This window comes from Dermacentor variabilis, chromosome 4 (genome assembly GCF_050947875.1).
Source record: "Dermacentor variabilis isolate Ectoservices chromosome 4, ASM5094787v1, whole genome shotgun sequence".
NCBI lineage: Eukaryota > Metazoa > Arthropoda > Arachnida > Ixodida > Ixodidae > Dermacentor > Dermacentor variabilis.
Window position 1 is genome coordinate 84214469 of NC_134571.1, and position 11675 is coordinate 84226143.

The following is an 11675-nucleotide window of genomic DNA, read 5'->3' on the forward strand; positions in this document are numbered from 1 at the left end:
CGTGCCGCTGTCGTGCACATACACGTATGTTCGCGACCCACACAACTAGTCAATTTGCAGAAACACATTGGTCCAGCTGGTATCGTTCTGCGGAACCCGAAGCAATGCTGGATAGCCAGGTATCTGAAAATGCTTTCCATACCACAGATTCCCACAGTGCATGCGTGAGATCTGCAAAAATTTTATGTTTATTTTAGTCACATTAGCGCCGAGAGAACGAGCTTTTTTTGCCCCAAGGGCCATCTCCTTTCTAGACTCAAGTTCGACAGGTATACCTGCATTTCTTAACTGTTCATACTGAACGTTTTTCTCGTGTCATTTCTTTTATACAACGTTCGATCCTTCCAGCTTAAGGACTCCTTTTACTTTACGCCTATTATTGTACGGTTAGTTCGTTGATCGCCACGCTCGCGGAATTCCCCCTAAAATTCATATCTCTCTTTCTAGACCTTTTTTTTTCTCTCTGTTTTCATCGAAGTGCGCGACAAAACGTTGGCACTTGTATATATACAACGCGCACCGGCGCCATTCGCGGACGATTTCGGTGGAGCGCGCGCTTTCTGCGCGTTCGGCACGTGTAGGTTTAAATGGGGTCCAACTGGGGGGGGAGGGGGGGAGGAGTATGTCTCCGGCTGCTCGATTGCACTAATATTAAAACGTGTTTTTTTTTTCACGAAAAGAACAGAAAAATGAAAGGACACACTACCACGCGCAATCACTGACGTATGAAAAGAGATAGATAGATAGATAGATAGATAGATAGATAGATAGATAGATAGATAGATAGATAGATAGATAGATAGATAGATAGATAGATAGATAGATAGATAGATAGATAGATAGATAGATAGATAGCGGACGAAACATCAATGAACGCTAGTCGGGGCATAAAAACCATCCCTATAATATATTGAGTTATTTGTAACACATGTTTGCAACATCTTTTTGTACACATGTTTGTAACAACGCAAAAGTTGTAGCACATTTTCTCACACGCGAGTTACCGACGGCCTGCTGCGCAAGCATAACGGTAGCAGTGCACGCGGCATCTCATTGCAGGTATCGTTTGCGGAAGGCGGAAGGCGGGCACGCTGCTTGTCCCGTCTGTTGCGACTTCCGTGAAGAGTAGTGACCCGTATAGCGGACAGAGGGTAAGCAATGACACCGCGTTTGTGCAGTTTGCAGTGACTCGACGAATTTAATTTGCAATCGCTTTGAATTAAGAGGAAGCTTTAGTTCGGGTGCTCCTATCTAAATGCATGTAAAAGGAGAATTCGTTTTTCTCGGCAACCGCTCCGCCAAACTTGACGAGGTTTGTTGCATTTAAAAGAAAAACTTAAGATATAGTGACTGTTCGTATCGAATTTTTTATTTAGGTCGTCGATGTTTTACTAAACATTGGCAAAAATCTCAAATGTTCAGAAAGCGAAACTATCAAGTTTACAACTCTGTAATTAAGCAATGAGAAGTTATGTCACAGTTCTGCCAATTATATCTAATAGTACACGTCACCCGGACAAATTGATGTGTTGCAAATGAATCTAAAAAATTAGTAACATGGAATACAGCTTTTGCAGAACCCCTGTACACAACGTAAAATATTTACGCAATATACAAATTTACATTTAATTTGCCCACTTTGAAGAATCTTATGGACGCCGTTTACAGAATCGCGATATCTGTTCTTGATGGAGAGCTATTAATTTGTGAACTTCGTGCTTCTATATTTTTTCGAATTACCGTATTTTTGAAAGTTATTTCAACAAAATTCAGCCCTAAATCGAAAATCCGCTTCCAACAGTCACTAGAATTTAACTTTGTCTCTCAAATGCAACAAGTTTCATTACAATCGGTCCAGGGGTTATCTCAGAAAAGCGTTTTTGTGTTTCACATGTGTTTGAATAAGCCGCGTTGGAGATAAGCCGGAGCTAAAGCTTCCTCTTAATTTCGTTCGCGAAGCTTCAGTTTCATAGAGGTCGTGTATATGCCTTGATACTAACAAAGTATATATATAGATGATGCCGAATAGTACTATACATTAGTAACCGCTGTTATCTTTTCTTATGTCAGGGTGTACTTTGTCCCTAAGTATGGCGATCCATTCTTGTTTGCGTTCAGTTTTCCGTTTCGTTTATTATGCTACATTCCATGCTCACTAAGCTGTATATGGCATTGAACTGCCTTGTTTATATCGTTTGCGGTAGGCAGACCTTATAGTCACGTTCTTGCACACACCATTCGCCTGGCCTTCTTTGATTCGTTATGCACTGTGAACCAGAATTCAAGAAAGGAAGAAAAAGGAGAGAATTAACTTGAAACTAAATGTAACACGTAGTTTAAAATGCTCGCTTGCGTAAGGATTGTATGAGTGCTTCATTGCCCCTAACAATAATAAATAACAAGTAAACAGAAACGGCATCCACAGTGTTACTTCGTTTGAAGTTCTCTCTTGCGTACGGATTGTATAAGTGCTTCATTACTCCGAACGATAATAAATTACAAGGAAATAGAAACAGCGTCCACAATCTTAAGCCACACCTAATAGGGAGTAATAAGGACAGAGTTAAGGCTTAGATTTGGCTCATCAATGACCAAAATCAGATAAGAGTTGCGAGTAGATTCATGAACTGAACACTTGACGGAATTCAAAGAATGCGAGCGGTTTAAACGCAGCCGTTCGGCCAGCAAAAAAGAATTGGAACATTTAGCAGACTTGTGGAGCCGTTCGAGCCCATCTAACTATAGGTAACCAACGTAGGCGCAAATAAATTACGCAATATGCTCGAAGTATAGCAAACCGATGCGTACGGCTCAGTCGTCTGATAATTTGAGGCCCGCGTTATTATTACCGAACCATTTACAAGCTCCCCTGCCACCTTCCCGCGCACACACAAAAAAAATTAAATCTAGTTGAGCTAACGGAACTGAAGAACGGAAACAAATGAAACAAAATAAATAAGGCGTGGCCGAAAGCGCGCAACGCGTGGGTGAAATTATGCGCGAATTCAATGAGTTGAGTGAAAGCGCAATACTGCGCGATTGTGTCCGGCATTCGAAATCAAGGCCTGTCTTGCCTAGCAAACCGTGTCCCCGCGCGCTATGCTCCGCATGAATATATCCGAGGACCTAGTTTTCGAGCGGTGCGAAGACCGCGCTCTGCGACCAGTTCCCACATCCTTTTAGATTTCTATTTTCTCAGGTCTGCAGCTGCGCGAAGTGCACACCGTCTATATACTGCGCAATATTGCTGGCGCATGTATGTGTTGAGAATACGTAAGGGCGGTCGATTCAGAGTTAATTCATGGTGTATCCTTATCGGTTCCAGCGGTACAGGTAACGGAGTCATTCTGCCTTTAACTGGGTACATTCAGTTTTCTTTATCCTAGATAGTTTTTTTTTTTTACAAGCTTAGCCAATTTCAGGGAAATGTCTTTGGCATATAGCAGCACCGAAAATAACTATACTTCGATTCAAGCATAGTTTTCGCGGGGGGCATGAAACCTACATGCTGCTTTAGTGACTGAACTCGACAGATGAGTAACGTGATCTCCGCAAGCATTGAGTCCGCGGAACCGAATATTAGCGCAATAGATTTATGCAACAGACAACAGTCTGTCTTCTCATCGACAAAAACTTACGACTGACGAACCCCTACTCTAGAGAGAGAGAGAGAGAGAGAGAGAGAGAGAGAGAGAGAGAGAGAGAGAGAGAGAGAGATAAAGGCAAAGGAAAGACAGGGAGGTCAACCAGAGATTGTGTCCAGTTGGCTATCCTGTACAGGGGGAGGGGCAAAGGTATGCGATAGGGGAAGGAGAGAAAAAAGAATTAAAAAAAAAACGAGAAGAAAAAACACACAGCACCTACTCTGGAACGCACAAGTGGTTTATACATTGATCATATATCATGAGAAGCCGGCAAACAAAGACACCAAGGAAAACAGGGGAAATTACTTGTACTTACTAATTGAATTAAATAAATGATAAATTAATTGCAATGAAAGTGCATGAAAAAACAACTTCTTCGGTTAGAGCATCGCGTGCGATGCTTTACGCGTGCGATGCTCTAACCGAAGACGTGCGAAGACGTGGGATCGTTCCCCACCTGCGGCAAGTTGTTTTTTCATCCACTTCCATTGCAATTAATTTATCATTTATTTAATTCAATTAGTAAGTACAAGTAATTTCCCCTGTTTTCCTTGGTGTCTTTGTTTGTTGGCTTCTCTTGATATGATTAATAACAAAAATCGGGTCCCTCGTTAACCACCTTTCTTCTCGTATATACATTAATATGTTCTTTGTCAACTCACGTACTAAGAATTGTAAATAAACGGTAACATTTGCTGCTTGGTGATTTAAAATGATAGTTTACGGCACTCTTACAGATTCCCGACCTCGGCATTATCCCCGTATGTTTCTTTCATGTCCACAACGTTGTGTTGATGTATTGTGCATGAAAAACATGGGCTGTTAACACAGCACATTTGCTTACATATAAATATGAACATATGTTAGCACAGATTAATAGAGCGATGATACTTCGTCTATACAAGAATTGATTCAACTAAAGATAATCGTCTTTCTTTATAAACAGATTCGTATTGAGCTGGGCTCTTCCAACAGCCGTTTCGTGAAGTATACTGGTTGTAATACAAGGCTCTAATTGGTTACGCCTACGCTTATAGCTCCTCACTACGGCACGGTACTATTTACATATGTCGCAGCAGTATATTTATTGGTGGTTTTTCTTTTTCGTACACTTTATCACAGCAAATAAAATCAGCCGAAGCCCGAAGGTTTAAATGTTTATTTGGATCGTACGATAATTAGCACCCTGCGTATGAACGTTTGAATAAATGTGATTCATTTATGTGAACATCCCTTTTTATTAGAAATGTTTTTAGTGAGTCTTTGTGCTGCAGAATCTAGCTGCTGTGCTGGTTGCTTGAACCTTTGTAGTGTGTATTCACACAATACTTGCACTGGCTAACCTGCCTGTGTTTCCCTCCTTTATTTTTCTCTCTCTCTCTCTCTTGTAGTGTATAATGTCTCGTACGTGTCTCGTTATGTCAGAGGTGCTGTAAGTTCGTTTCGTTTCATATATACGCCATTCGTTTTGCATACGCGCCATTCATTCTCTATATACGCCATTCGTTTTGTATACAAGCCATTTGTTTTGCATATACGCCATTCGTTTTGTATATACGCCATTCATTTTGCGTATACGCCATTCATTTTGCATATACGCCATTCGTTTTGTATATGTGCCATGCTGTGTGCGCCGCAGGCGCCCAGTACCCTTGTCAGACATTGTTGTCTTTGTCGAGTCGTGGAGCTCGTCCTGTACATTTCAAAGTGCTGAACTGAAATGAGTAGCGCCGATGTTTGTATCATTGATTAAGAAGTCTTACGTTTTAATAAAGTAACCCTTTGTTGTGGAAGTGCGGAACTCGTATAGCTCCGCACCATCCCAACGAAAGGGGCACCTATAAGTTCGCATCGTTTCGCAACTCGCCTGCACAAGGCTAGACAAGCTCATCCGCACTCTACTCAAAACGATAAACAAAAAGTCTCGCAATCGGAAAGCGAATGGAAGCTGCTCGCGTGCGAGTACACGCGTCTCACGTTGAAGACACAAGGCGAGTTTACCGGCACAGTTCTAATGCAAGTCGCGCCGCGGTGCAGTTACACAGTCGCCAGCGAATAACGATCAAGATCTTTACATTTTACGGTCTTTACGTTTCACATCCAACACGATTTGGTACAAAGATCGAGAGGTGAGAGAGAAGGAGTGGTTAGTTCGTATGCGAGTCGTTTCTCTCTTCTGATAAGTTGCATCCGGAGAGCAACTGAACGGGAACGGATCCGTCAATGGAGAAGGCAAAGGAATCTGATAGGCATTGGCAAAAGGAAATAGCTTACGCATATTTCTTTTTCGCGTGGTCTCCAAGTGGAAAATAGCTGAATTAATTAGCTTATTAATGTAGCGGACGGTTCAGAGAGACAGATGAAGAGGAAAGGCAGGCGGACGGCTTAGTGTGTCAATGTGTCAGTAAGCGGTTATATATATATAGGTGATCTTCGGCTGTAGATGTAGCGAATTGGAGGCGGACTTAGCAAATTTAGAATTAGTTTTAGGAAATAAAAACCTTGCTATTAGGAAATGAAAGCTTTGTTATCGGTAATATATATGATCTTAGCCGATTTGAGTGTATATCATATTATTCTTAGTGGTGTATAATATGTGAGCATAAGTACTCCTAGCGGATCTATAGAGAAGCTGGAGTGTTCTAGATAACTTAATATATAGCCGAGAGAAGTCGATAACATTCCACATATATGATCCTCGGACAGAGAGAGCTGAGGCACCTGAAATCAGTGTCTCCTAGACAAAAGAAAAGAAAAGTTTTGAATCACAGTGTCATGACATGAAGCTTATGCGGACCGATTTTTATATCGCAACACTCGCGATGTGACGATGCCCGATTGCTGTAACGAAGACCTCTCCTCGCTGAATGGCACCTCCATTTCATGAAGTGGATGCGCTTCATGGACTAAAAGGACCATGACAGTGCGACTCCGTGTTTCAAAGTTTTGTGCATCACGGAAATATGTCGGGTGACGAAGTCTTTGGCGGCACAGAAGGGGCGTGGTATTCAACGCAAGCGCGACTGGTTTCTCGGCGACCACAGGCTGTAGCACATATTTGAGAACACACAGTCGTCATGTCATATATCAGCTTGTGAAATGCAAGCATTCTGTCTAATATACTTTTGGGCTCGCTTCAACAGTGCTTGTACGTCATCTGAAATCACTCGCATCAAGATGACAGCCTGGCACTACACGCAGAGTGGAAAAGCATGCTTACTCATCGTACTTGTCAACGGCCACAGAGATTCGGAGATTGCAGCATTTACAAATGTCGCAGGCGGCTTTGCAGCGCCCTGCCATGCACACCAAGTTGCCATCTTTTGCCACCGTCGTGGGTGTTGTCAACAGTGAGGGTTATACGCCATGCTACCCCATTACTTGCTTCAAAGCCTCAGAGTCAGCGCTGTTGCACTGAAGCACTGGAGATGGTGGTAAAGCCTTACATTAAGCAACTCCCACACAGGGATCTCAGGACGCATATCCGTCATCTTTTCCGCGTCCACGATCGTCACTTGGCGTTCTTTCCATCGCAGAGGTCGTGTGCAACGTCTTATGAAGTTATAATAACCCATACAGATTGTCTTCCATTAGGATATATACCAGCAGCAAGGTCTTCATTACCCTTGTGGTGTCTCCAACAACCTCAGGTGCGCCTAAGTATTCCGGGTGTAAGGAAGAAGGCCAATGACCCAACAACAGCTCCGAAACAGATGACGCTGTTATTAATCAATGAGACACATGGGGACGAATACACATCTATACAGACGGTTCGGTCTCAGCTACCAGATCTTCAGACGACGTTGTCATTCCGGCTACGAAAACTACAATCAAATTCAATCTGTCCCACATGACAACATCGACGGCGGCCGAGCTTGCAGCCCTGCGTGTCGCTGTCAAATACCTCCTGCAAGAGACACCTCAGAAGTGGGCAATCTTTTGCGGCTCTTAAGCTGCACTTCAGAGTGCATTTTGCACTATGCCACAGGGCTCATGAGCAGCTGACATATGAAATGAGAGAAGACCACCATCAAGATATCACTGAATGGCATGAAATTACATCCCAGTGCATGGCTACCTGGACATACCAACATTGCTGGTAATGACCTCGCCGACGAAGATGCCCGATCTGCCCACCTGGAAGCCCGACCAGTTCCAATCTCTTTATGCAGAACCGACGCTGCAAGAAACCTTCATATCGTGGCTAAAGCTATGGCACACAAATACTGGTCTTCTCCCAACCTCCCGAAGCGCCATGTTCATAGATTTGACACATACATAAAGCTACAAGTGCCATCAAAAGTTTCCCGCTCTGAGGCGACAGTATTGCGCCGCCTCTGGCTCGGGGTGGAATTTACGAACGCGTACTCGTTACGCGTTGGAATGGAGGATAGGCCCATGTGCGACTCTTGTGGAACTATAGAAACAATCGAACACACCCTTTCTCTCTGTCCCCAGTATGACGTCGAGCGTGAAGCTCTCCGGGCAGCACTGAATCGGCTGGACTCTAGACCGCCTTCTGAAATGAAAATCCTTGGAACCATGGCAGTACGCGTCGATGGCACAGAAAGCCACGAAAGCGTTGTTGCAGCACCTCAAGTCGACAGGTTCTGGCGACTGTGTGTAGACGAGGTGCGAACATTCAAATGTGTGCGAAACTGTGCTCTCTCTCTTTCTCATCATCCCCATACCCTTTCCGCAGTGCAGGGTAGCAAACCAGACGTGCATCTGGTTATCCTCCCTGCCTTTCCTTTTCCTCTCTTCTCTCTCTCTCTCTCTCTCTCTCTTTGGTGTCACACTGTACTGGTATTTAACTGTTTGCTCATCCTCATCCAGTATATATACACGTCCTTTCTAATAAAACTTGTTGTTAGTTTGCATCCATTGTTGTCCATCTTGTCCTGTCGTTTTGCGCTATTCCCAAGTATTACAAAGAAATAATTCCTGGGTTCTTAGGGACCAGACCAATACCAAGATATGATTCTGAGGCTCGCCGTAGTTGGGGACTCCAGATTTATTTTGACCACCTGTGGTTTTTTAACGTGCACCCAATGAAGGCTTTTTTTTTTATGCCCCCATCGAAATGCGGCCGCCGCGGCCGATATTTGATCACGCACCCTTGAGCTTAGCACTGCAACGCCAAAGCCACTACGCCACTTGGGTGAGTCCAAGTATTCTCGTAATGTATATCAACAAGCTGTGGTGGGGGTGGTGAGGTGCAGCAACAGGCGGGTTTAGCCTGGCGATCAAGGCCGGCAATTGCTCCGCCCGAGCGTGTATTATAAAATCACTGTGGTATTTCACCACCTCTCCATCAGTCCAGTGCTCTCTTAAGAATCCGATAAGGAGACGTGAAGTTTCTTTGCGGGCTATAACTGGTCCTTAGGGGAGCACAAGATGTTGCAGGCACGTATTTGGAATGTCCTTTTGTTGCAGACTTTTCAGGAGAGCGTCCCATTCGTCCCGGAATTTTGGGCACGACCACAGAAAGTGTTCAATGTCTCCTGTCTCACCGCATGTCGTACACTTCGGAGAAGAGATGAACAAGCTCAATTGTCAACCCTTGTGCATGTGTGAGGCTTTTTTCTAGGGTCCTGTAAGGAGCGGTTTTGAGCTTCCATGCTGAGGATCTATAGGCGAAGTATAGGGTGATGGGGATGCTTTGGAAGATGGGAGGAGCTCTAGCTTTTTACTTTCTTTTTCTCTGAAAGATTATAAATCGAGTATTGCAGTTCTTCACCAACTGTAATATGCGAAACGTAATATTACAAAATAAGCTATCAGGAAAATATTTCAGAGGAATTCGGGGAGGCTGATGAAATGCCGAAGTGCGACTTCAAGCCATCGCCTTCTTGGTGAAGACATTGTTATGCTCTGTTAGACATTGCTATAGATGAACTTTACTTTGCACTTTCTGTCTGTCACGATAACACGTGTGGTTGTTTTGAAACTTTTGAAATGTATTGTTTGCATCATTGACAAGCTTATTTCAATTAGCTTTCATAGTTTATCTTGCAAAGAAGCTCGTCAGCAGCATTTCGAATACAGTTGCATCAATCGTAGAGGACGCTGACGCTTTTTGACTGTCATCGCTGTTCACCTCTATGGTTAGACCAGGCTTTTTGGTTTCGCACGGGTCAAGGAAAAGGGGTATAGAGGCTGCGGGAGGAGGAAGATTAGCCATCGCTGGAAACTTGAAGGCATGAGCTGGGAATTATGTAAGGTAACTTGTGAGGTGCGTTGGAATCTTAGGAATTCGAATGAGTACACCTAAGTTCAGCATATATTTAGAAGTGCGCGTTGCTACTGACGAGTCCACACTGAGCCCGAGAAGTAACAAGTTGGCCAGCAAGCACGTCCCGCGACGCTCGAAAGTTTTGCGGTTCTTGCACTTTGGGGAGAAGTAAAAACCCGAAACTAACGCGCTCTGGAAGCTGCGGACAAGTAGCCGTCGCAACCGACTTGTTGCGCGCAAACGCCGCTAATCGGCGAATCGCCACACGTCTGGAGTCTAAACCCTGCCGCACAGAATACCGTTGCCCAAATACTATATATCCGCTCTCTGTGCCTCGCTGGCCGAACTGTTCGATGAAACCCCGTAAAATCACTCCCGATCCCGAGGCTGCACCGTTCTAATCCGTCACCGCGCACGGCGACCGAAACCGGGTTTTTACCCCCGCAGGGCGCGGTCGACATTTTCTCAGTGGAAACGAAGTCCGCGCACGTCCTACCTCCCCTCGCCACGCGCGTGCTCTCCCGAGCTACACAAGTCGGGCGCGCTTGGCGGCTGGCCTGCTGGTACAACAGAGGTTGCCCAACGCATTCAGCGTGGCGAGTGCACTACTTGAATGAGCGCGACAGCCTCGGGGGCGTCGTGGTCTTCTCTCGGCGCAGCCCCTTCAGCGAGGATGCTCGGCCTCACCAGCCTGAACGGCGGCGGCGGCACGGCGGGTGGCGAGGCTGGCCTGCGGTGGGGTTTGGCCGAGAAAGGAGGAAGGGGGGGAGGAGGAGGAGGCTGTTCTGCGGGTGGAACCACCACACCGCTGCTGCCCTGCTGTCGGCGCGACGCCTCGGGTCCCGGCGCGGAAGGAGCAGTTCCGGCCCGCGCAGCCAGCAGCGTCGTCACTGAAGCCGTCGATTCCGTTGGCGTCGGCCGCAGCGACTGTGAGATGCATCGGTGCGAGAGCGTCGGACGACTGGACTTGGCCGCAGCGGGCAGCCTGCCGCCCTCCAAGTCCCTGCTTCTCTACCTGGTCAGGTGAGACGAGAGAGGGAGAACGAGAGGCGATGCTGCAGTAGAAGTAGAAAAACGGAGCCGCTTTTGGCGGAAGTACTTTGCAGTACAGTGTGGGGGACAGTGTACGGGTAGCCCTTATGCGGACGGTACTTCCGCGAATCGAAGTGGAGCCTGTCAAGCTAGCGCTTCCGCGCAGCGCCGATGTTGGTATTTCTCTTGCGATACAAACGTGGCTTCAGTTTACCTTGTGTCATCAGGTATGACATACAATATATGCACTTCCAGAAGAAAGAGAGAAAATAGTATTTAAGAAACTAGCTCAGTAGCGGAAGTTTTTGTAAGAAAATTATTTTCCTGCTTCGCTCGCATGGTGGGAAGTCAGCCCGGGAGCTTGACATCAGCTTATATGCAGTTAAAGCTTTCTTTTACGCCACGAATCGCTTTGATGTCACTATTTCGCTGCGTTGCAGGGGCATGCATACACACATTTATGCTAGACGAGCTTCTCGAAGATCACGCCATCTTATAACTTCAGAGGATGCTTCTAAGCTGCGAACAGGTTGCCAATGAGAAGGTTGGCCAATAAGACCCATCGCATTGAAGTGTACGTGTATCTTACCATGCTTAATATATACAAAAAAAAAAGGAAGACTGCGCACTATGAACCCGCGTTACGGCAGGGTCATGAGGATTGTCCGTTGACTTGTCTGCATTTATGCACGAACACGACGGGTAGACAATAGACGCCGATGCTTTCAGCAAAGACGTTGTCCATCGAAGGGCCCAGAAGGATC

At 45.5% G+C, this 11675-nt stretch overlaps 1 protein-coding gene across 1 annotated transcript; it reads left to right on the forward strand.

The window, feature by feature from the left end:
* Nucleotides 1–1066: 1066 nt before the first annotated feature.
* On the forward strand, nucleotides 1067–10906 carry LOC142578262 (uncharacterized). The gene is made up of 2 exons (XM_075687663.1): nucleotides 1067–1151; nucleotides 10539–10906. The coding sequence occupies exon 2, from the start codon at nucleotides 10553–10555 to the stop codon at nucleotides 10904–10906; it is 354 nt and encodes a 117-aa protein (XP_075543778.1). The 5' UTR covers nucleotides 1067–1151; nucleotides 10539–10552.
* The last annotated feature ends 769 nt before the right edge of the window (nucleotides 10907–11675 follow it).